The following is a 27,165-nucleotide window of genomic DNA, read 5'->3' as shown; positions in this document are numbered from 1 at the left end:
AAAAAAAACATAACATGAAATTCAATACGGGATTTTTACATGATCAATTCAATTGACGACGCTTAAAAAAATGTCGAGAACACGAAGTAGTACATGATGAGTAAATACCTGAACATTCCTATGAAGTCAAACTGGAAGAAACAATCGCATGAAAATCGCATAAAAACCGACTCAATTGGCATAACATTAAACAATCCAGAAATCCTCCTCTGTTGCTACATAATCGTACTTAGTCTCATCTCCCCCCCCCCCCCCCAGCCCGTGATAATTTGAACAACTTAAACAAGACACAAAAAGTAAGCACCTGCGTAAATAATATCATTGATAAAGTCCTCCGTTTATACAGTTTGCGAACTTCACGGTTCGGCACAAGAGCACTCGGTTTGTCTGTACTGCATGATTGCCAGCTTGATTGCTGATACTCACAGCGTGTCGAGATAAGGCGCGATCGCCATGTCGATGACTACGGCTCCATTCACGAACGCCCTCGACGCATTTCGTCTGATCTCGCATTTCCCTTTAAACTCATTATAAGTACTGTAGTGGGACAAAAATATCGAGCACATCATCATAATCTAGGTATCCATTAATAACAACCACAACAACAGCAAAAAATGATGATGACGATGATGATAGTCATAATAATCAAAATAATGATTATACTACTACTGCTGCTACTACTAATTATAATAATAACAGTCATAATAATAATAATAATAATTATTATTATTATTATTATCATTATTATTATTATTATTATTATTATTATTATTATCATTATTATTACTATTATTATTATTATCATTATCATTATTATTATCGTCATTATTATTATTATAACAATCAAATGAGTGATTCCTGAGAGCTTAATCACAATATGATTGTTTTTTATAGACAAACAGATAAACAAATAAAAGAAACAAATAGAGCAGAGATGTTAACAAAGCATCGCAAGCATGAAGATGACGTCACGCTGTCGCTGACAATATATTGCTCAGTCAATTTACATTACTGTACGCTATGCTAGAATCTGAATTCGTTATCATCGCTGTGTATTACGACGAATATGCAGCGCAAAGTAGTATAACCTATGTCAAGAGAGTGAAGTGAAATATCCATTCAAACGTAGCGTTCTGAATGTAGCGCAATTAAATCGAATTACCGGTGGCACGAAATTATTCCTGCTCATTTATTCTCTTTCACTGAGAACTTTCTTTCCAAATTTACATTCATTTCTTTCCTTGTCTTCAATTGAATGTGCCATATGACAGCTTACACATGTGTTTACATATCTAAAGCATGGTTATTGACAAGTTAGTAGTTTATCTATTATCAGATAGCACCCTTTTATTATTCTTGTTGATACTGACATGGCGATGGTAATGCAGGCAACATCCGGTTGACTAGTAATAGTTTACCAGAGCGAGCCGTTTTTGGTTTGTTTTGATGTTTGTCTAATGCTATCATTATGGTCTCCATGCATGCTAAGCTTATAAGACAAGATGTATATTCAGCATATTCAGGAATGCTAATAAGTGCATATCTACTCCAATAAATGCAAAGATGATGAGAAATTGTCCTTCATTGCAAGATTTCATTGAATAAAGTAAACTTCTGGATAAAGGTAAAGTAAAAGTGAACACTTGCTGACGGTTTCTCAAGGGGAATAGCGTCTTCCTTGAAGAGGTTCATCTGAATGGTAAGTATAGTTAAGGCGAAATTTCTTTTGTACACAACCAAAGAAAACTATTTACCTTGCGTGAGCTTTCACCTACTGTCTGTAGGCTTCATCAGACTGACGTTGACTCGCCGTAGATGGGGTGTAGGCAGTCTTACAGTCCTCAGATTATGTGGACACCCTGACTGGTCGTTCCGACAGGTCAACCAACAGATGACCCAATGCCCAAGGACAAACCCAAGTCTTCCCAGACCACCAAGAAGAAATACATGGTCACAATTCCTTATGTAAAGGGCACGTCTGAAGCACTCCAAAGGATCTTCACCAAATACAATGTTGCCACCACCATGCGCCCCCTCACCAAACTACGAGGACTGTTGGTTCACCCCAAGCACAAAAGATCACCTGAGGACTCGACAGGAGTAGTGTACCAAATACCTTGTTAGGATTGTGACAAGTTCTCCATAGGGGAGACGGGCAGGAAATTCGGAGTCAGGAAAAAAACACCAAAAAGAGGCAGAGTCACTGGGGAAGACATATTTCACAAGGGCCAAAAAGAAGGAGGCAGATCGCACTCCTAAAAAGTCAGCCATAAGTGATCACGTGGCGCAGGAAAACCACATCATTGACTGGAAACAGAGCAAGATTGTGTCCAAAGACAGCAACAAATTCACACGTTGGATAAGAGAGGCTATCCACATACAACGGGGGCGGGAACACATGATGAATCGTGACGAGGGGTAATACAAATTATCTTCAGCGTACATTCCCATTCTATCGGACTGTAAGACTGCCTACACCCCATCTACGGCGAGTCAACGTCAGTCTGATGAAGAATGCAGACAGTAGGCGAAAGCTCACGCAAGGTAAATAGTTTTCTTTGGTTGTGTACAAAAGAAATTTCGCCTTAACTGGAATAGCGTCTTGCATAGAACAGAATTGCTCTGAATGTAATACTACATTTGAGAAGGAAAAAAACTGTTAATCCCTGCACCTCTCAATAAAATGCCACCGTATTTCGATGAAGTGGAAATGAACTTACAACACCCTTATCCCTGGAGACAGGACACTCACACCCTCTGGTGGAGGCGTTTGATTTTGGTTACTGTCTTCTCCAGTGCAATAGATGCTCCCAAGGTCACAAACGCAGCGGTTGGGACATTGTTCTACAACTGGGTGAAAACAAGGAAATTATATATTTTGTTTGTCGTTGTGCTGTTAGTGGTTTGGTAAAGTAGATTGGGTTTATGAACAGGAGACTCTGGATGCAAATCCAATTTGGAGAATGCGTTCATCGTTCCACAGGTTTTTACACCCACCATGTGATTAGCCTCTTTTTGCCAAGATGCGTAAGTGGGTGTCTGTTAATGCTGGGGAAATATCAATAGAGCAATAGTAATGCTTTAGCGGTTAGACAAGACAATGATATTGTCATTTCCTCTCAGTTCCTCTCTTTTCTTTTCTTTTCTTTCTTTTTTTTTTGGGGGGGGGGGGTTCCAATATTTATTCATCACCTTGACTCTCCGTCTTATTATCACAAATGCTATTATTTTCACTCTATTTCGATTTCGTCATTATATATATATATATATATATATATATATATATATATATATATATATAACATATATTAGCAATAGATTATTAGATAACAAGATATATGATCCCGTACTACAAACTTCATTAGTAGATTCTCGCCCCCTGGGACATTTCTGGTTACTCTGGCAGGATGCAGTAGGTTGGTAACAGGTGTTGTTGAAGGGACAAAGTGCGATGACGTCACCCGAGGATGTAGCAAAATTCGGGACAGCGCATTGGTATGGGTCTGGAAGAGAAAGATTGTACATAGACATCAATGGAAGCTGTGGCATAGTGGATAAGACTCCCGACTCCCGATCGGAGGACCCAAGTTCGAGTCCCGCCCAGTGCTTACGTCCTTGGACAAGAGTTTTACCCGCTATGTCCCTCTCGACCCAGGTATATAAATGGGTACTTGGCAACGCTATGGTAATAATAATGTCAGGGCCCTCTGGTAGAGCAGTGGCAACTCTGAAGAAGCTACGTTGGGTAAACAAGACATTATTATTATTATCATTATTATTATTATTATTATTATTATCATTATTATTATTATTATTATTATTATTATTCATTATTATTATTATTATCATTATTATTATCATTATTGTTATAATCATTATCATTATCATTACTGTTATTACACAGACATCAGAGTTGGTCAAGATAAACATATCCGTTCTGCGTATAATTCCATGCCTATGACTTCGGGAACCTACAGTTTTACAAGCGTTATAGCTTGTATGTAGACCCCATCATATTTCTGATACGATACTTATGACATCCTCAGATGATATGACCATATACGTTTGTGTTAATCATGTGGGGGGGGGGAGGGTTCATTCGTCTTCTTCAATCAAAAGACGTGGTTGTATATAATTATTTTGTATTCTTGTTTTACTGTCAATCATTTTTTTCATTGTCATCATTGAGAAAGTAGAAATATGAAATAAATTTGAACTAAACTGAACTGAACTGAACATCCTATACTTAATTCATGGAGACAATTTCATGTTTGAATCACTGGTGCAGTTGTTGGAGTCCTTTTAAAGTTTCCGCGTCATCAAAGTTCGAACTTACCAAGCGGTATGATACATGGCGTGATCCTAAGAACCTGTAGGCCTTCATTTCAAAATGGTGCGCTTTCGGGAAATAACAACGCGGCAAAAATAGGAGTCCTGAATCTTAACTAGTGATTCACAAGTTTTCGACAGCATGAGTCTGATCTAAGCGAGATAGAAAATTTGCGTGACGCACTTCAAGAACCCCACCTCGAAATGTGATTGTATATAAAGCTAATTGAGTATCATATAGTTAGAAATACATCGCTTATACATGTTATATACTTTACATTCGCTACGATAATAATGGTGTCGCATGTGAGCATATTACGCATAGTACGCGGATGGTTCGTGATACAGATCTGTAGAAAGCAATGCATATTACGATTACAAGGCTTCTATTCCTCTTCCATCCCCTCGCCTTTTTTAACTTTGGCGTCAAAGTATGCTAGATTTTGATTCATCAATTCCGACAACATCGTCGTCAGTGAAAATGATGAATCTCAAAATTGCAAGGCTGTTCATTACAATAAGACTATAAAAGAAGTTAAAGAAAACAGTATCTATTCTCATCCAAATGACTTTTTTTTTTTGGGGGGGGGGGGGGTTCTGGTGTGAAAGGACGTCGGGGAAATACAAAATATTTTCATCCAAGAGCCATGGCACCATTGTACTTTAATGAAAGAAGATGTTTCCCAATCCAGAATCGATACTCAGTAGATATGATACTGTGTAATGTTCTCTGAGTTCATAATAGCTTAATCACATTCAGATGACGAGTTGAGTACCTCACATATTACCAGATTACAGTGCTTGGTCTTACAATGACCTATCAAAGGAAACAACCGAATAAAGAAAGTGTTCCTCAGTAACTTAGTTTCGACAGTAATCAGGTCAATTATACTCACAACAAAACAACTCATCGTCCCTTCTCGGACAGTCTGGGGTCCCATCACAAACCCTGAACCGCTCGATCACCAGCGTCGAATTTAAACATGCGTATGGATCCTCGACTTGTTGCGTTAGCCCGAGCGATGAAGTGTTGGCGAAGACTATGATTTAAATAGAGCATGATGTACAAAATCATGTGACATTAGGCCTACTATATCATAATCATATTCCATTTGGTCTCCGCCCTACATAACAAAAGATAAAACCGTTCTTTTTATGTAAGTACATTGTATACAGCAAAATTCTCATAATCTCATAATTCAATGAGCACACCCCAAACAATATAGAAGTCAATGAGTCAATGAGAAGATGTGGCGGTAGACTCTACCAGTAGTTGAACGAAATGAGCTGAATGATCTCAAAGGAGGGATGGCTGAGGAAAACTCCAATCCTTACAGAAGAAATCCACCCCAAAAATAAATACATTTTAAAAGAAACAGAAAAATAAACCCCACACAATGATTCAAAAAAATTAATGACTAAAATCCGATAAGAAATGAAAAAGTTACTATGACATTTTGAATTTTCACAAATTTGGGGAAAACATTTTCTTAACCAGCGCTTATGAATTTTCAAATGAGCGAGTTGATGATGTCATACCCTCACATTTTTTCAAATTCATGTTATACTAGTATGTAAGATTCGAAATAATTGTTATTTTAAGCTAATACACCTAATAAGCATGTTTCTACTACAAGATATACAGAGTTGGCATTTGTTCCTATTTATGTGGGTGGTTGTAAGACAAGTTTCATATTCATAGAGCTAGAACATGAGATTCTTGACATTTCTGTATTTGAAATGAATAAGAAATTGTGAGGGTATGACATCTTCAGCTATCAATAGTTGATTTGAATATTCATAAGAACCGGTCAAGAAATGTTTTGCGAAAATATGGGAAATATCAAAATGTCACATCTTCCTTAATTCTTATTCGATTTTAGTCATTTATAATCATTCTGTGGGGAATATATTTTCATCTTTCTTTTGAAGTTTATATTTTGGTGGGCTTCTTCTTTAAGCTTAAACAAGGTCCAAGTTCTGATCAGTTTTATCGCAGCGCAATCCCACCGTCTTCAAAACATTGTTAGAGAGCTAAATAGTGCAGAAAGAAGACTTGAAGTTCTTTTTATCCATTGCTTTTATATATTGTAATCAATTTTGCAAGCAATAGTACTATACAAGCAGTAATGAATTGTTAATGCTATACCGCTTCGTAAAAGTTTTACAACTTTATAAGAGTCTATCTGATAGGTGAGTTTTAGTATGTCGCTTTCACGCTACCCTGTCCTGAACTCCTGTGCGACTCTTTTTCTAGCTTTGTTATGGTGAAGAAGTGTCTTATAGCTGACTTTGAACAAATTTACGTTGCACTTCATTGAAATGCTAAAAAAGTGCCAATTTACTTTCTCGTTCTAGAGCAAGATGCAAAGTCGAATTGCACGAAGTTCAAGCTTATATCTTTGCATTAGTCTACAACACATCTCATTCTTTCTCAGGTTTCGCTTTATGCCAACAAAGTCGTCAGGTCCAATCTTAATTCAGACAAGGCAATGCATAGCTCAATTGGTATAAAAGTGACGCCCTCAACGCCAGTAAGCAATTTGAAACACATGCACTATATGGCTCACACCTGTAAATACAAGAGACCCGGGAGTCTCGCGCTCACCCGAGTGTCGCAAGTTCACCTAGCAGACTCTTGCCTGAGAACATTGGAAACTTGTGGTGGGGGTAGCTTTGAGAGCTGGGGCCATGGTGTCCATTTGCATATTCCATCACACTGGTAAAGATATCTGCCCAGTGCACTGTTCTTTCTAGTATGTTGGACTACGCAGTTTGGAAAAAAAAAGACTTAACCCTAACGAAGGGGAGGGGGGTGAGGTCACCCCTGATTCTGCCATAAACCAACTTGAAACAATGTCAGTCATAAATATACTGACTCTCTGTATTAACTAACTCAGCTCAATCACTTCTGGTTCTAGAGAAAATCTTTAAAGATTCCTAACTGGGGGTGGGTTAGGCCCCCCTTGGGGGCCCCCAGGTGGGGCATGGTGCCCATTTGATGGAAATGAGATTATATCCCCCTTGGGATGCTACCTGGCAAGTTATTGATTATTCATCACGAGGTTTTCGAGAAAAAGATGACAATTTACAATTAGGTCCCATTTTAGGCCCCCTGGGGCCCTCCAGGTGGGGCATGGTGCCCATATGATGAGAATGAGATTCTATCCCCCTAGAGATGTTATGTGCCAAGTTTGGTGAAAATTCATCATAGCATTTTCAAGAAAAAGATGAAAATGTACAATTTGGGCCCCATTAGGACCCCTCCTCACCACCCTTCCCTGGGTCCCAAGGGGGGCACCTCTGATTCCGCCATGAACAAACTTGAAACTACAGTCATCAATGTACCAACTCATAGTATTAACTTAGCTCTATCACTTCTGGTTCTAGAGAAGAAGATTTTTTTTAAATTCCATAATTTGGGGGGGTTGGGCCCCTCTGGGGGCCCCCAGGTGGGGCATGGTGCCCATCTGAACAAATTGAGATCCTATCCCCCTAGGGATGCTACCTGCCAAGCTCGGTGAAAATCGGTCACGGGATCCTCAAGAAGAAGATGAAAATGTAAAAAGTTTACGCACGACGGATGACGCACGACGGACGACGTACGACGCTCGACGCACGACGCATGACGGACGTCGGACGAAGAGCGATCGCAATTGCTCACTTGAGCCTTCGGCTCAGGTGAGCTAAAAATGGAATGTCCCAGACCCCTTCACAAATTCGCACCAAAGATACCAAAATAAATGAAGAAAGAAATTCATTAAAAATCATTGATGCAGTTGGGCAAAAAAAACTGAATAGCTGTAGATATTGAGTATGAATTCCTCTACAAACTACATTTTGGTTGGAAGATGAAAGCTTTTCTGATGGAATTTGAGGGGACTATATTTTATTGGCTGCATGTACAGAAAATAGGTGATTTTTTTTTTCAGTGAAAAGAACTCGTAGTCTGGCTTTGCGGACCCTTGGACAGAATTTGAGCCGAAGAACCCACCCTGGAAATTTGATGGATGAAAGGGTATATCTCACTTATCCAGGTCAGTGAAGATGAAACACCTCATTTCTTCCAGCTATTTTACAGAATTTTTTGAATTTTGAATTTTAACACACGTCTCTATGGGGAATTATTTACCCGTGTGAGCCCTATTCCTAAACAGTCCAAACGACATGGACCAGCATTCTACCGTCCTGTACGTACCACTGCCGCTTGAATTGTTCTAAGTCTCTCCTTCGTAGGTGAGGGTGATAAAGCTGGACTATTGAGCAGTGTTAATACAATAGCATTGGTACGAAGCGGTATAGCATCTATAGTGGTTACTTTTTGCATATTATAGTTTATTATTACTTGTATAATGGGCCTACTATTGCTTGCAAAATTGACTACTATAACAACAATGCACAAACTGTTGCATATCATCTCTTACTGCAGCAGCCGGAAGGGTCGCACTCGCTCGTCATTGCGCTGCTTGGACACCTCGCGGCGATCTGGTCCGCCTGTAGCATCGGGGGCGAACAGCATCCGATCTCCGGTGGCTGCCCCTCTGAAGATCAGTTTTAGATTAGAATCAAGAAAATAGTTCAGTTGTTTGCGCAACGAGACATTCTATGTTTACTAGAGATCGACTATACATATCAAACAGTCATATAAATGGAAAGCCATGGTATTAACAAAATTTGCCAAAAAGTAAACAATAATCATCATAGATATAACCGTTTACAACATAATTCAGAGTCAGAGACTTTCGAGTAATATTTATCGGGAAGAGAAAACAGTACAATGTATCAATGATAATCAACCCAGTCCGACTGCCATGAGCAACCAACTTGTCCCAAATGCATGTCACATAACCCCTGAATTTCACGATGATAATTCCATGCAGATTCATTATATTTCAGCCAATGTTACACTTGGATGCCGAAGCAATTTCTGTAAACAAGACTTTGAAACGAAGAATATGACTCGCACATTATACAATTCCGTTCAGCTTTACTTGCTTTTCGGTATATATAATGAACAAAAAAAAAAGAATCTCAACAATTTGATTCACCCGTGAATCAAGTTGTATGGGGTTGTTATTGAAGTCTCACAGAGACATAGCTATATTTGCCTGCTTGACGTGACTTGTGGTATCGATGTGAACAAATTGGCCTTCTTCCCTTCAAAGTCTGTCGGCTGAGACTCCAAAAGTACGCCATTTCCATTTCTTAAATGGGATATGCTAAATTAACTTATGCATCAATTCCTTTGATATTCAGGAATCTCCGCAAGATATCGTCCTTTCACTGATTTTTGCTGCTTTCCTTTTCTTGTCTCCACTCAGATTATTATCACCAAAGATCGTCTTCAATGTGTAGATATGTCCTATTTTCTTTGCTAATTTTTTCACTTATCATAACAATTGGTACATTTTCGAAATGTTATTAGTTTCGTTCAGTAGGCCTAGTAAAGTATAGCGGCGCGACCATAGCACTTAAACAGCGAACCCCTCTTTTCTCACAAGCGTTACGGGTTCCATGTCTTCATAGTAAGCAAAGTTAACAGCGTTATAAAGCTACAACAATACCACGTGTCCCCCCCCCCCCCAAAAAAAAAAAAAAAAAAATACAACGGGACCTTCCGCAACGATGAATCAATCTAAATACAAATTCAGGGTATGAAACCATAACTCATTGCCCACATCGTACAGAAAACCCCATTCGACTTGCTTCAGTGGTCAAAGAGAAATGAGGAGTTTTGTAGAGGATGTCAGAAATATCTTCCCTCCAAGTTGTATTCACACACAAGAGCATCGAAGTGCTAAACTTGGAAGAATCAGACTCAATCCACATTTCTATGTGACCGCTTAATCAAATTGAATGAGGTTTTCTGCAAAATAGAGCTAAGATATTATATTTTAAGACTCTCAAGTAGCATTTAGACAGTTTAATCATATTGGGTGTTATCAATGCGAAAATCTGATTGTAATATTTTTGGGGGACATACTGTATAGTAACACCGCATTTTCTTGATATATTATACTTTACCTGATCGTAAAATGAGCAGACCCAATAGAATACACAAAGTAGAGTAGCCGCCCATTGTCGAATATCTGTAACAGATAACAGAGGAAAAATGAAAATTCCACTGTCACTGCACATTTCTGTCTAATTCTTCGTGAAATAATTATGATTTCGCACGTAGGTTCAAGAAGTTTCTGCTCGTGCGGACGGAGTCATGGGAAAAAAGATTAGCGTCGCATCACTGCAACAATGGCATGTGAAGAATTGAAATCAGTATACAAAGTAAATTAACTCAATAACTTAATTTCGATATGTTACACAGAAACTTATAACAGGAAACCACATGATTTTTTATACTAACTCTGCAACAAAGCAGTGCTTCCGAAAAAAAAAAAAATGAATGCGGATCAAATAATTTGCTCAGTCTCATTATTTTAATTAATGAGTAATCTTCATATAGTATAAAACGTGTTTATTAAATAAGTGGTGTCTGCCGGCGAGACATACACCCACGGGGAGAGAGGGAGAGAGAGGGAGAGAGAGGAAGAGAGGAGAGAGCGAAAGAACCATGGCAAAGTAAATAGAAAATGGAAAAAATAGAAAAAGAAATCTTTCGGCATGTGCTCAGAGTCAATACACAATAGGCGTCTTTCTCCCTTGACCTGTTATTTCAGAAAACATGTTCCACCACACCCTGAAAAAAAAAACCTTTATATAGTAATGGATTCCGTTCTGCAGACAACAAAGAACATCAAACGAGTACTCAGGGTTTTCACGTCATTAAAGGACAAGTTCACCTTCATTAACATAAGGATTGAGAGAATGTAGCAATATTAGTAGAACACATCATTGAAAGTTTGAGAAAAATCGGATAATCCGTTCAAAAGTTATTATTTTTTTAAGTTTTTGTGCAGTCACCGCTGGATGAGAAGACTACTGCAGTGTATGATGTCACATGCGTACAACAATATAAGGAAAATATAAAGAGAATTTCATAAAATTTCATCTTTTGAAAAAAAGTACACATTCCCTTGACTCGTTACTGACATATGTTATGGGTAATATTATTATTCCCATTGTCCTTAGAAAGAGGCAAGTCAGGTGCTCTTTTATTATGCGAAAAAATGAAAATATGTTGATTTTTCTTTACATTTTCTTTATACGGTTGTACTCATATGACATCACGAGCCTTAGTAGTCTCCTCATCCAGCGGTTCCAACACAAAAATTTTAAAAATTCATAACTTTTGCATCGATTGTTCAATTTTCCTCAATTTTTTACTGATGTGTTCTACTAATATTGCTGCATTCTCTCAATCTTTTTGTTTATGAAGGTGAACTTGTCCTTTAAGGTTGTGTACCAAACTAACAAATCAACTGAGTTGCTCTTTTCATTTCTCATTTCATTTATTTCATTTCCAACAAAACTAAATTAATGTTTACCATTTTACAAATACAAATGTAGAATAATGCACCTCATTTCAAACAATAAAGGAAAGTAATGTCAAAGGAAATACAATCGTACGCTGTGCGTGGCTTTAATGTATCGAAGAGAATGTGTTTGGAAATGGAGGGGACTCCTGCAAAGCTTTGCTTTTTGTTATTTGCGGTGAACATGAACAAGAACTAATTTCTCAGGCGCATGCCGCTTTTGTATCATATCCCTGAAATGGCGCAAAACAGTCAAGGTATAATAGTGGTAGTCGGCTCTATAAAAGCAGGATATACCTTGAAATCTTATAGATCCTCTTATTATTGTTCAGAAATGAGGACAAGGTATCAACTTCTAGCACTATAATGATAGATAAGACTTCGGCCATCATACAGAGAAGCTTATCTTGTGCTGTGGAATTGCTAGTGCGCCTCATGTCATCTAATCACCCAACTTGCAAACGATAAACTCGTGTGAAACACGTCACAACTAAATCGTAGCACAAGCGAGGGCTCATATTTAGTCTTTTGCCACTTTGTTGTATGGAGCTGAAACATACTAAACATTGTTTTTTAAAAAAAATCATCACAGCGATATGACTGGGTTCTTCAAATGTTAATCAGCAATTTTGGAGGATCCACTTGGAATTTAGAGCTTGGCAATAATGTTACACATACACAAGGTTCTCAAGATAGTTTGGCGACAGATGGCGCACATAGAGATGAGCATTTTTATAGTTATGTGTGTTTTCAGTCCGCATTTTTTAGACACGGCTAAAGAAGTTGTAAACTGAGCTGTGTGTCCATCTGGTTATCAATACAGCGGAGGAGAATAGTTTCCAGAGAATGGTACAGCTGTTACACCACTATAGCAACGTGAATGCCAATACCAATACTTGCTGAATAAACATGCTGTATACGGGCCGAAATAACGATATTGGACATTTGTAAACAAAATCTACCTCATAGCAAACATTACGACTTTCGAATCCTAACGGCTATAGCAAATAGGATGCAGATATTTCTATTACATTAAGTGAGAGTTAAACAAAAACCCGATCTGATTATGATGACTAAAGAGGGACTACGATTAGATATCATTCAAATCAATGCAGTCTGAATATTACGTGCAACAGTATACTGTCCTCCAACAATGTCACTCAAATTCTGAACTGATCATAACGTTTTTAATACTTTACTATTTGCTTTACTTTGAAATGTAAGTAGAGCGTTCAATACAATCAAATATGGCATTTTCCCACTTCACGAGTTATACACTATGGTTTATGCGCAATAAATAGACCATGGGTATAAGGTTTCTGATCGAATCGGCAGCAATACTTCAGTGTTGATGACTTAAAACGCAAATATCGCATACAGATTGTTTAGTCCCATAGGGGTCCACATTATGAAAGTCCTTACTCTTTATTGTATATCTATGAATACCTAAAAAGAACAACCCAAGTTCATTCCAGAAAATGTACAAAAAATAGAAATAAATAAATGAACTTCTTAATGTTTTTAGTTATTAAGTCCTTTTTATGCATTTTCATTTTCTTAACCAATAATACCACAACCTATCCCATAAAAAAAGTGATAAGTGATACAAAGTGTACATCTATTTTGCCAACTCATATTGTTTACCACTTTGAAAGGAGTACAAGTCTTAAAGTACAGCATAGTGAAATATTTGTATGCGAATATTATATGTGTCCTGACAAAAAAAAAAAAAAAAAAAAACTTATTGCATAATTTGCGACGGTTACAAAGAGTAAATATTGCAGTCGAAAAGAGTGACACTTAAAGGGTTTGACTTTCTAGCAAAGGAAAGAAATAAGACGGTTGTGACTTTATTCCCTTGAACCTCCTTGATGATTGCATGCATTTCTATATTCATCAAGGATGATCTGGTAAAATAGTGCGATTATGAGCTAGCGAGAGCAGAAAAGTGGAGGGAATGTTTAAGACAAAGGCAAGTCAGAATTCGAAATGCAGGGAGCTATAGGTGCTTGATCAAAACACAAATCAAATATTTCAAGAGGTCAATAAAACAATATAGAATTGACCCACTTAGCTAATTGACGTGAACATCTCCGTTAAAGGGACTGTACAGTACTGGTTGAGGTGAGGATTCAGGTTTATAAAATTTTTTGATGAGATAATGAGAAACATCTTATGGAATATGAAAGAATGTATATTCAAGAAGTACTTATCGTTTATTTGAAAATTGACCTTACAATGGCTGAGATGTCCCGAAAAGCGATCCTAATAAAATTGACAGGCCACGACTTTTAATATTATAGGATCTCTTTGTTTCACCTTGTTTTTAGATATCTCAGCCATTTCAAAACCAATTTTCATCAAATAAACTTTTGATTCCCCGTATAATTGTATGCTCTTTAACATTTCAGAGAGTTGTTTCTTAATATCTCGCAAAACGTTACAAGCTGAATCCTCACCTTAACCAGTACTGTATAGTCCTTTTAAGACTAGCAAAGTACTCACTCTTTTATTGTCATATAATAACAAAAACACTAATCTGGTAAGAGTCTCACACTACACGTCATCACCACGTTACGTATTCGAATACGTAATTCGCGTCTTATTCATTGTTTGTAAGGGAATCGGCCTCGATAGGCTTCATACGGCTTTTACTGATCCCTCATGTGCTATGTTTGTATATAACAGATTTTCTCTTCTGTTTTATTGTGAACGTGATGAACGTGATGTTTTCTTTTTAGCATGTGAAGTAAATTTGAATTTGAAATTTGAAATATTGTGTAACACGGTGATGACGTGTTATGTAGTGTGAGACTCTGTATTGATGGTAAACAATACCAGAGGGACGAGAGAGGGAGAAGATAAATTTCAATTCAATTTCAATTTATTTCATACTTCTCGTGAAATAAAGAACATTACATCGAAAGTGATAGCACATGTGGTTCTTGTATACTTGTAAATGGTATACAAACAAACATATCATGATATACACATGATATTATGATATACACAGTAATCATAATATCTGGTCGAAATCAAAATCGAGTTGTACAAAGAGAAGTATGGCGAGACCAACAGGAAAGCAAGCTTGTTTTGCTGTAAGCCCCGAATAACCAATGTTTTTGAAAGAGAAACGGAGAAGGGATATAGAAGTTCAGACCAGTAATACGACAAAGAGAGAAAACAAAACATAATGTATTGATATGACGGCGATAACAGATGGTAGGAATATACACATAATGGTTATAATTCTACTTGATTTCAGCGTTGGTAGAGAAAGAAAATCTATCGAAATGAAATATTAGGATAATCAAACAGAGCCCTGATCGGTCTCCGTCTCTCTGCAGGGAAATGTATGGGGCCACGGCGCGGCGGCGCAAACACGTTCGAGACTCGCCAGCGTATTGAGACAGCAGGAGTTTTCTGAAATATTTCTGGAAGAGTTGGTGGATTTCTTGCTTCCGCTTCTCCTTTGGGGTCATTAAGGGAGGAGACCATCTGGTTCAAGTAGCTTCACTCGCTTCATTCTCATTCCATGAGACCCATCTGTTCATGATTTGAATAAACTTTAAAGAGAATGTGCTGGAGATGCTTCTTAGACGGTCTGTAATGTCGCGATGGGCCCTTTCCACGAAATAGCCAATTTGGAAACTGCCAAGTGTGGATTCCCTCAATGATATTTGTGCAATAGTGACAGCTTGATCAAATCTGACGGACATTGTACCGGAGAGGACCCGACAACAAGGTATTTCACCGCTTCATCCTTCACTCCTAAACATATCCTATATTTGATTAAAAAATCGAAATCCAGACTGAGGAATTAGTCGGTACAATGTAAAACAAGATCGGGCGACGTTTTTTTGGTTGTAAGGAACAATGTCTGTCATAGATAATATACTATAGGTGTTGCAAAAAACCATTTCCCATTAAGATAGGAATTGTATAGAAACCGCTGATACTGATATGAGCTATAGCTGAATAGTGTACAATTTTGTAGCTGGTCATTTAAAAATGGAAGCATAAATCAGTTTCATTAAATTCAAGATTAATTCTTAAGTTAGGGTTCAGATTTGAACCCTCTGTCTGCTGTACAAAGTTTCACTTCGGACAGGGGTAATTGGTGTGTATGGGAGTGTGTGGTTAACACCCAGACAATGGTCCTAGTCAATGGCAAGGGTTTATATGCTCTATTATTTATTCATGAGGAATTTCAGTATTACAGCTATATAGTCTTTATTCATCTTGAAATGTAAGTGTATGCAAGCACATGGAAACATGTCCTTACTTTCTTTATGTGCATGCATTTCACCTTTACCATGAATTCATACTAGCAGTGTGCCCAGGACAATCCATCATGAATTATTAATAAAGCATTCATGTGCCTTGGAGCAAGAGACCAGAAGCCTATAGTCAGCAGAGCTAAGGTGGTATCACATGTCCATTGCTGAGGGTCAGACGAGTGTTCAGCACACACTCACATATACTCATCATTGGTTCCTGTGTGAAGTTCTAGTTTTGTACAGAGGGTAAGAATTTGACCAAAATATGGAAACTAACTTTATGTTTAATGATGGGTTTAATGAAACTGATTTACGCTTTCATATTCGAATCACCTCCAACTGAATTGTACACTCGTCAGCTATTAGTCATATCAATAACAGTGTTATCAGATATGGTTTCCGATCAAAAGTGGAAATGATCTCGACATCAGCAAACCCGTCGGTTTACATTCCATTGCCTTGCTTGCCGGCTACGGGATTCCAGCAATGTAAATTTTAATCCGCCTGACGCCTCCCCTTTGTTCATAATTTTCTTACAAGGAGATGAGCTGCTTGTCATTTTCCGCATTTTTTTCACTCTACAGTTGCTTGTTTACTCTTTTCTCTGCTCCACCTTGTTGATTTTCTTACCTTCAAATTCATTAATCCCCATCCCGCTGCATGGGGTTTTATCCGCTCACGAAGTCAAAAGTAATTCACCGGCTCCACGAAGGCTTACTATCCTCTCAAAGTTTAAATGAAATAAGGCTTGATAATCCGATAGTTCTGTAGAGAGTGTGCTTACCAAAGAACCTTCGGAATTACGAACCTTATTTCGTTGATGAATTAACGAATATCCAGAACTAACGAACTGCAACCGCTTGAAGTAGCAATCGCAGTATTTGAGGCAGTCGTATAACTTGACTGCCTGATGACGGCATAAGAAAGCAGCAAGCGTCCCAAGTAATGAAATGTATTCATAATTGTCTCGGATTTGACAAGTTTCACCGTATAGTCTAACAGTCGCTTTATCGAAAGCTGTGGACTGCCAACGCAAGGTCGGGGAATGATAAGCTGAAAATGGGAGGGACTGTATGCTGTTCATTGTTATTATGCTATTAAACACCCCGTGTCTCAACCTTTGGGAATCGGGATTACATGCTTCTATGCGCTTGGAACTCGGGTTATTTTACTGTTGCTGTACACATAAAATGCAAGGGGTAACAAAAGAGAGGTTCCTGTAGTGAGTGGGCCTTTGATTACTGAAGCAGAAATCACACACAAATACACGCATATATACCTACTTATGTACACACTTATACACGGTCATAATATCTACAAAACGCACACAACTGTATATACAACTAAACCTAACTTACCATTGCAAAGATAGAATGCACGGTTAACAAAATAAAACAAACACGAAAAACGGTCTCACTGTCCTTTATTGTATGAAAACGAAGCAAATCCATAGCCAGTTGTTCATACTGATTAGGCCTACATTTTTATGGAAATAAAACAAATGAAATGAAATGAAATGAAATGAAATTATTGTTTTCCATTTTACACGTTATGTGTTAAACGTATATCATTATCGCCTAAACTGCCTAAGGCGAAGTATACTAACTGATTTCTATAGGTCCTGTATACGTGGTTTGACTTAAATGGAGTACTCATGTATAGTCACACTGGTATAGATCCGATGCACTTACCTTGCGTTATGGAAATGCCACGATCAATAGATCTGTATAGGTCCTATCAGGTTATCCATACGATATCAGTGACATGGATGCCGCGTGCTCAGTCACACCTTTGCTATGCATGTAAGCCGTTCCCCGATGGACAGTCTATAAACTTCGAAGGTGATCCCACCGATCGATTCAAGTTAACATGACTCACCTACAGCAGCCAGAGAGCAACACAAACAGAACAGAGAATTTGAGCGGTGGGCGTGTACCACACTGTTGAAAACTAATTGCAAATATGGATGTTTTTCCTTTTTATTTTGACTGCATTCATGACCATAGTACTCAAATAGGAAGGGCATTCTGTTTTACAGCGGCGCAAACCCAATGGTAGCCCTGAAACGTGCCTCTCACTTGTCATGGAAGAATGCATCTTTCCGCGCTTGAGCAGTTTTCTAAAGAAATCAAGTGACGCCTCCTTTTTGAAGCTACTATTTTTTTGTTCGTCTGTCCTAAACACATTTCAAGCCCTCCTGGAGATGACGTCATGGTAAACAAAGCCATGGTTCATCACAGTGTTAACACGAGACATTCTCCTTTCATTCAGAGCACGCAGACTTTAATAATCCTTGCCAATACGCAGTTGTACCAAGCAGTACCTTGAGCACATCAACCTTAACTTTTTTTTCGTTGTTCCATATCTCACGTTTTACAAGTAAACCTTAAACATAACAAAATGTTGAATGCGTCAATAAAAGTCGAATACAACAAATAAGAGAATAGCATGCGAAATACGAGGAATCTACCTAGAAACATTGCTTGTACAGTTTGTACAATTTGTTTGATTGTTTATTTGTTTGTTTGTTTTTTGTGTTGTTGTTGTTGTTGTTGTTTTGGAGGGAGGGAGGAATTGGATGGGGAGATATACAGCCAATGTTTAGCACATGTATAAACCGAACTCATCATTACGATGACCATCGTAAGGATCAGAGATTCTTCTATACTTCAGGGATCGTCCTATACTGAGCTCGAGCCCCTGGTCTGTTAAAAAAGGAAATAAAACAAAAGAAAACAGAAAAGAATGAAGAGAAAGAAAAAATGAAGAATACCGGTCCCCACCTGTACTATGATCTTGATATCAATGTGAGTGTTTTTATTGAGTCTGGTAATTACTCTGCTGTATATGAAGCTATTTTGTGAAGACAGATGTCTTCTTCACTGGCAGCACCAGGGAATCTCAAACGTCGAACCTGTCAAGTAATTCACTGTTTGCTATATTATGTGTATACTGTATGTCTAAATGAACTACTAGTATTTTATATACGACTTAAAGGAATGGTATAGTACTAGTATTGGTTGAGATGATGGTTCAGCTTTTCACTTTATGTGAGATACTTAGAAACCACTTTATGAAATGTTAAAGCTCATATATTTCTAATAGGTATTCAAAATTTATTTTACGAAAATCGGTTTTGAAATGACTGAGATATTAAAAAAAAACCAAAGCAACTTTGTTTAGGATATCTCGGTCATTTCAAACCCAGTTTTCATCAATTATAAAACTTTGAATTTCTCTTAGATTTATATGCTCTTTCATATTTCATAATTAAGAGGTTTCTCATCATTCAAAAAATCGTCTTCAAAAAACGTTGGAAACCTGAAGCCTCATCTCAACTGAAACTCTACCATCCATTTCAAAATACCAGCATTGCAAATAACGCCTCCCAAAAAGAGACAGTTTTAAAACTTCACACTTAATTTGTTTCACACATAAGTCTATATCTACACTAATTCGTTATTTAAATGACTTCTTTAGCAGTGAGAGGGAATGATATCTGAAGCCATACCATTCGTCCTGCTATGTCGATTTAAGGAGTCAATGGACTGAAATGCCTATAATAATGATCTTCTTTTATGAGGTCACTCTCTTTCTTCGCTTGCCAACAAAACTTTCTATTTTTTAAGACAACTATATAGGCCTGATATTATTCCACGTATATTCTGCCATGAGACACCGAGCTTTCCAGTTTGTGATTATCAAATAGTGGACAGAATATGACAAGAAATTGTGTTATGCTGTCTGATAAACCCATTAATTAAATCTGACCAACAAATATTGTGTTGTCCATAATTTCTAGTACACTGTATGTCGCTCTTTCTGATTAAACCAATTACTTGCGGAATCCTAGTATCTTGCTATGATATTAACGCCATGACGAACTTTTTCATCCTGGGATAAAGTAGTCAAGATGAAACACAATGTGCAAAAAAAAAAATCCTACTTTTAAGCATGAAAGTATGGATACCCCTCCCCCACCCCATCCCATTTTTTGCTCCCTTCTTTGGTACGTAGACATTGAAGGAAGTCAGACGAAATCACACTCACAGTGTATTTATTGTCGAAGAAAATTTAAATTAGAAATCATTAATTGCGTTCTTGTTTTGATTTTGTTTTGTTGCTTTTGTATTTAACTTTTTATTATGCTTCCACTTCAATTTATCTCATGCAGACAACATTCGCTGATTCTTCTTAGAGCTCACCTCAGCATCGACAATTATTAATGCCTGAATTCAAAAGCTCGGAATATTCAAAGGAAGTCATCATCCAAACTTATAATAACCGAAGTGGGCTTTGTACATTCGAATGCTACTAACAGCAGTCATGGTTTTCACAATATATTGGACCTCACCCCACGTCAGCTGGATTTATGGTGTTTTCGCGATGAGTTTGCTTCTCCTCCAAGCCTGGCTCGTCGGCAACTTGGACGGAGACGAAGTCAAGAACTCGGGTAGGCATGGCAATCAGTAATAGGGAGCTTTAGATTTGCGAAGGACGCGTTAAAGGTTAAATCCAGTCCAAATATTATGTTAGTCTGATAAAAAAAAAAACGTAAAATCTTACGAGTTCAATGGTAAAAATTTGACTGAAATCGGATGAAAAATTAGGAAGTTATGACATTTTGTTATGAAGTTTTGCTAATTTCTGCAAAACAGTTCTTATACAGTGGATATGAATGTGTATGCAAATGAGTGACCTAACCATGTCACAACCTCACAATTTTCCATTGATCGTGTACAAGAAATGACGAAAATTCAATGTTTCTGTCATTGAAGTCTGAAACATGATGATATTCCTGGTTGAATAACTTCAGAATAGTATTCATTTAGATACACACGTGTACCAGGATTTAAGCCTTGGGCATAATTGCGTTTGAATGAAAAACTGGAAATTCTAAAATTTTATGTACACTATATGGCAACTTGTGAGGGGGATGACATGCTGACTTTGCCATTTGCATATTCATATTGACCGTTCAAGAACTGTTTCCTGAAAAATTAGCGAAAATTCGAAATGTCATAACTTCCTTATTTTTTACCCAATTTCAATCAAACTTGTACCGTTGAACTCGTAATATATTAGTCTTTCTTATCAGACTAACTTATATTTGGACTTGATTTCCCCTTTAAGACGACGATTGCGTTGGCCGTTTCCCTCTTTCCCTGCGTCGTATTGTAAAGCAGCTTTAGATTTCGCGAAGACGCTGCCTATGCAAAATAAAATGGTGCCCCCATATAGTCGTTCGTCACAATGGCATCAAGTAGATCTCTGGGTTGTGAGTTTGAGCCGACGCTAAAATGGCCCAGAACTGACGTGAAAACTCAGACAACGAGAGATCAATTTTGGTAAGCGGTCTTGGCGCATTCCCAGGACATTTTTTTTTTCCTCTTAACGTCCGCGTCACAAATCTAAAGCTCCTTATTACTATGATAACGATGACCGCTACAATTAATGAAAGGCCGGGTAAAGTGGTTATAAAGATGGCGATGTTTCACTAGTTTACATCTCCTAATCATTCTTTGGTCTCAAATAATGATAGACAGTAATGTTGATAAGGACAATATAAGATCAAAACATACTGGATAGTGCATTTGTCCATCATATTGGTCATCATTATTTCTTTGTAATATATTATTATCAATAATAATAATAATAATGATAATAATAATAATAATAATAATAATAACAAGTTAGCGCATTTCAGACTTGAAAAGAATTTCAATATACACTTTACAAAACGAATCATAACACATTACAAAAACAACAACAAAAATTTACAACACCAAATACAATATATTTCTCTGCAATTATTATTTTACAAAAACGTACATATAAGAGGTCAGAGTTACCAATACCTCTGACATGATTACATAAATATGTTCAAGTTTAACAAACATATGCTATTTTTTTACAAATAAGTTTTGAGACTTTGTTTGAAATTATCAATTGGCATCTGACTTCTCAGTGTGTCTGATGGAGAATTCTAGGGTATGTACAGCAGTTTATTATAAAAAATTCCCTTCCCAAAGACTTTGTACTTAATGTACTTAAAGAGTGCATACACGCTATATCAGAAACAATGAATTATGTACTGAGACTTGTCGCTCAGATAGCCATTCACATTTTGTCGCCGGGACTAAATGTTTTACAAAACACACCCAGAACGTCCAAGCGGTAACGCAAGTCAATACATGCATTGATAATCAAAAAAAAAAATAATAACAATAACGAAAACAGAACAGCTGGTGTAAAACGATACAAAAGCAAAAATTGAATGCAAATGATGATAATTTGGTTAGGGAGACCGGAAACGTTTCATGATTAGATTAGGGAGGTGGAAGAGAGATCAAGTTACACTTAACACTGCTTATGTCACCAAAGACGGAAAAGACCTTACCTAGTAATGTTTGATATAGATTTAATATTTGAAGCGAGTATTGATTATGGGGAACGAATGTGTAGATTTCTTTGTAGCTTATTTTTAAAAGTATTTCTGCATGGTGTTTGACTTCCTTTTGCAGGTGAGTTCAACAGCGAAGTCCACGCTCATGCAAGTATTTCGCGAATTACGTCTCATACTGAAGCCTCGTCAACCTATAGGCATCCTACACAACCCGCTCGAGCTGCTGAGAATTTGGCCGCCGCGATAACATCATCCCGTGTTACGTCTCCTAAGGATACAACTCACCAAAGGAGATCATTGTCACCACAAGTTATTACCAAAATAAGGTATACCACCTTACATTTCACTTAAACACACGCGCTCACACACACACACACACACACACACACACACATACACGCACACACTTAAAGTTACGGGTGGGCAGGGAGGTGACCACCTCCCTGGGATGGGTTAGCGGGGTTTTTTTCACATTATTTCCCATCGCCAAATTTCTACGCACGTGTAGTATAGTGACCAATATTAGGGTGGGTTTACATTGTCCTAAGATTGGCACTCGAAAGCGACACAAAGTGGAATTTTCAATTTCGCTCGAAATTGGATCCTACTATAGCTTGGTTAAAAGCGAATCAAGAAAATGCGATGCCTACAGAGGATCAAATGATGACACCCGATCCACACTAGACGGCTACACGAAGATAGATTATGAATTTGTTCATAAAATTAACCTTGGCAAGATCTTCGGACTATTCGGGCTTGCTAAAGATTTCATCGGCACTCACATGAAGTTGTTACTACCGGAGTCTGCGGCACTTACCGGCGGTCATACCATGGTCATACGATATTGGCTGATGTGCCCTCACGAATTTCCCGATTCCAACATGAATATTGAACTTTAAAGGGGCATTCCAGACGATTTTCATAATTTCACATCATGTAGTACATAAATCAACAGATCCACGTATAGACTTGTAATATTTATTGTGGCCCTTGAGCAGAGAAACCAATAATCTGAAAATCCTAAACAAATTCCACTGAACAGCGTTGATGACATATGAGCCTCACATATTTCAGAAATGTAGCAATGTAATTCCATTACAATACCACTTGCTTAACAAGTTCACCTGTGTAGAATCTATGCATACCTTCTTCTTTTGTTCTGCTTCCTTGAGCCCCAACTCATGCATTCTTATGGTGAGGCTACCATGTCATCATCCTTGTTCATTGCAATTTGTTATAGATTTTGAAAACATTATTATTCCTCATCCCAGTCACTATCAATTCTGAAACTCTGTACCCAGTATAAGTAATTTATAGTTGTTCAAATGTAAAAGTCTGAAAATCTTCCGGAGGTCCCCTTTAAACATTTCCTTCATCTTGCGTCCATCTTTGCTCAATGCCGGGACAGTGTGACGCTTGCCTTAACTCTGATTGTTGGAAAGATTCCATATATCAATGTGGAGACGCTGTGGAGTAGTGGATAAGACTCCTGACTGCCAATCGGAATACCCAAGTTCGATTCCTGCCTAGTGCTTACCATGTTACGTTCTTGGACAAGATGTTCTACCCACCACGTCTCTCTCGACCCAGGTGTATAAAGTATGAGTACCTGGCAACGCTAGGATAACAATAATGATAGGACCCTCTGGTCATAGAGCAGTGGCAGCACTGAAGAATTACCCTGGATAAATAAGACATTGCTATTATTATTATTATAATTATTATTATTATTATTAATTATTATCATCATTGTTATCATCGTCATCATCATCATCATTATCATTATCTCATTCGATTTTTGTCACGAGGTTTCCCATGTTTTTTGACTCTCTTGCATAGAAGCCGAACTGAACAAACAGTGAAATCTTGAATAGTCTCACGTTAACTAGTGATCTCTACAATTTCTCATGAACTTAACATACCTCCACCCCCTATGTTTATAGATTATAAATGTTTGCTTTGCAGGAACCTTATTTTGAAGCACGTCAACCCCAACACCACATTGCGGATATTTCGTAGGGACGTCGCACCTGCAGATTTCCAGTACGGTCTTGGAATAAGAACCGTCGTTTCTCAAAACGTGACAAGACCTCTGCCAAAGATTGGGCCGCGCTGCGCGGTCGTCGGAAGCTCTGGACTCTTGGAAGGCAGTCGCTGCGGTTCCGCTATCGACGACAACGATTTCGTCTTCCGAGTGAACCTCTCCCCCGTCGGTGGTCCCTTCGAGGACGATGTCGGCTCTAAAATCAATGTGACGACCATCAACAGATCTCAGCTAGTTGAGTTTTGCAGACTTAAGAACATGAATAGGCCTATAGATCTATATAGTGATGAATACTACTACCCTATAGCAAATCGTACATCGCACGGTATCACACAGCACACTATAATTTGGTACCCCAGACATTCCGCAGAAAGGCTTGGCTGGGTTGCGGCCTTCTTCAATGAAGTGTTGGATTTACGGCCTTCTTGGGCCTACAGCCCAAGATCACTTGCGGATCTCTCATCAAGGTTTGTCTTTCGCTCATACGGTACAGGGCCATGAGTGTGAATCTGTCATTTGTTTTCTTCTTCTTCTTTTATAGAGTCGTTAGTCTTCAACGAATACAATACATAATCATGCAAAGAATGACAAGTTACCATTCAGGAATCTTATGTGGACGCAATATCTCTCCAAAAATAGCATCTGTAGGCCTATGTCATGTATATTGACTTGAAGGAAAATGTGATTTTATTTTCTACAAGAGCATATTAATTGAAGTAGATGTTTATTTTCTACTAGAGCATAATAATTGAAGTAGATGTAGATCTAGATGTTTGTTAATCAGTGTTGATCCGAACTTTTGTGGCCTTATTCAGAGGGTTCGTTATTCGGACGGTTTGTTAGTTCGAAAATGAATAATAAGGTTGATTCTTTATTCCAAAGGTTCGTTGAACCGAAAATGAAGAGAATTCTCAGATGCTTATAGGGCAGCTTCGGAATTATGAACATTATTATTCGTTCTCGATTTAGTGAATCTTCGGAATAACGAATTTTTTTTTTTTTTTCATTTCGGATTAACGGCCCTTCGGAATCACCGATTGTTTCATTTTCGGATTAACAAATTTTCGAAATAACGAACCTCCCTAAGAGCGAACTGTACTAATAACCCATTCGTTCGACCTCTTTATATATCGTGTTGCAAGCCTACATTTGGATTGTATCGGGTATCTTTCTTAAAGGCATGGCTTTCATGGGAATCCGACATTTTCTTGCCAAGTGTTGTTATTTTGACTGTTATCATCATCATCATCATCATCATCATTATCATCATAGTAATAATACTCGTTTTTTCTTTCATCATCATTAATACGACTTTACGAGTATTCATTTGATGTTTTATATGTAATGTAATTTGTTGTTTATTTTGTTGTCAATATGTGTTTATGAATGTGTGACAAAACCAATTTTCCATGTCATGTTTTTATACATAATTTGGAAAAATTTAAAGAAATAAATGAATATCATTTTTCCTAAGTTCGTTAATATTTTTCGTGTGATGGAATCATTGGTTAATTGAAAGAAGTTGGTGACACGACATCCCCGACAATTGTTATTGCTCCGGTTTTAAGTATTTTATTATACGACTCAAATGAACATTTCATTTCGTCAATCACACAGGGTATGGGGAATCCCTATAGCTTCAACAGGATTCTCTGTAATTACCGTCGCTCTTCTGCACTGTGATGACGTCACGCTCTACGGATTCTACCCTTTCCCGCGGGATTCGCAAAACCGGGAACTGCGCTACCATTACTACGAGGACGACGGCAAAGAGACCACGGGTGGACACAACATGAACGAAGAATACGCGCGTCTGCAAAAGCTGGACGCTGATGGCGTACTTCGACTTGTGACAGAGCCTTGTGTTGCCGGCGAGTGAAAATAAGTCGAATGGACACTGATAATCAACATTTTTCTATTCTCCTCGTTTCTTTGATTCGCTACGAACATTGATCATTCTTGTGATGAAAACAGGAGAAGATTTGAAAAGTAAAAGAAGAGACACTTTTTTTTTGGAACACCAGCAGCTTCTTTCGCCAAACAAAAATAATTTTGATTGATCATGCAATAATGATATGTAGGCGGTATACCGCCTATATTTTTAGACAACTTGTTAATATTTTTCGTTGGTGGATCTTGTAACTGGGATTAAGAATGTTAAAATTTGTGTGGAATGTACTCTATAACAAGGGATTCCCAAAATTGCTTTTAGATAGTCACTTTTTTTTAACTTTAATTTTACTTCAGCCAACTTTTCATTGTCCACCGTTCCCCAGCCTTTACACAATTTTTTTTCTTTCCCTGCTTTCAGCTTATCATTTTGACCTTCATGATAGCCTAAAATGCTAAGATTGGTATTTTGATGTATGCGCTCACTGTACAGACTCATGCAAATGAGGTGCTTGATGCGCGTGTGAGTGTTTTGACTACAAATAGGTAATTATGTACAACTGTTGCATTTGAATATATTACTATGCGTTGATCTTGGCATTTTTTTTCCGATGGGTTTTAAAGGAGACCTCTGGATGATTTTCAGACAGTTACATTGTTTTGAACAACATACTGTAAATTATTCATACTGAGTACAAAGTTTCAAAATTTATAGTGATTTGGATGAGGAATAAGAGTGCTTTCAAAATAACTTATTTACAACAAATTGCAATGAACAAGGATGAT

At 37.7% G+C, this 27,165-nt stretch overlaps 2 protein-coding genes across 2 annotated transcripts in view; one reads left to right on the top strand and one right to left on the bottom strand.

The window, feature by feature from the left end:
• Positions 1 to 20,500, bottom strand: part of LOC140237061 (uncharacterized) — a 29,215-nt gene extending 8,715 nt beyond the window's left edge. The window contains exons 1-7 of the mRNA XM_072317002.1: positions 20,394 to 20,500; positions 10,354 to 10,418; positions 8,754 to 8,870; positions 5,226 to 5,369; positions 3,358 to 3,503; positions 2,753 to 2,844; positions 427 to 537 (exon numbers count right to left, since the gene is read on the bottom strand). Coding sequence (XP_072173103.1) covers positions 427 to 537; positions 2,753 to 2,844; positions 3,358 to 3,503; positions 5,226 to 5,369; positions 8,754 to 8,870; positions 10,354 to 10,418; positions 20,394 to 20,500 — 782 coding nt within the window. The remainder of the gene's footprint in view (positions 1 to 426; positions 538 to 2,752; positions 2,845 to 3,357; positions 3,504 to 5,225; positions 5,370 to 8,753; positions 8,871 to 10,353; positions 10,419 to 20,393) is intronic.
• A 792-nt stretch (positions 20,501 to 21,292) lies between these two features.
• On the top strand, positions 21,293 to 26,368 carry LOC140237060 (alpha-N-acetylneuraminide alpha-2,8-sialyltransferase-like). Its single transcript, XM_072317001.1, has 3 exons — positions 21,293 to 21,387; positions 24,411 to 24,719; positions 26,107 to 26,368. Exons 1-3 carry the CDS (start codon positions 21,293 to 21,295, stop codon positions 26,366 to 26,368), a joined length of 666 nt encoding a protein of 221 aa, XP_072173102.1.
• The last annotated feature ends 797 nt before the right edge of the window (positions 26,369 to 27,165 follow it).

The sequence above is a fragment of the Diadema setosum genome, chromosome 13, assembly GCF_964275005.1.
Source record: "Diadema setosum chromosome 13, eeDiaSeto1, whole genome shotgun sequence".
NCBI lineage: Eukaryota > Metazoa > Echinodermata > Echinoidea > Diadematoida > Diadematidae > Diadema > Diadema setosum.
The sequence above is the reverse complement of the archived record's forward strand: the minus strand, read 5'-3'. Positions and strand labels throughout refer to the sequence as shown.

What these genes read in the sequence shown, in the direction of transcription:
- LOC140237060 (XM_072317001.1), top strand. Translation starts at nt 21,293, where the DNA reads ATGGCATCAAGTAGATCTCTGGGTTGTGAGTTTGAGCCGACGCTAAAA. An exon ending in ACAACGAGAGATCAATTTTG is followed by an intron (nt 21,388 to 24,410) that starts GTAAGCGGTCTT and finishes TTTGCTTTGCAG; the next exon opens with GAACCTTATTTTGAAGCACG. An exon ending in ACGACCATCAACAGATCTCA is followed by an intron (nt 24,720 to 26,106) that starts GCTAGTTGAGTT and finishes TCAATCACACAG; the next exon opens with GGTATGGGGAATCCCTATAG.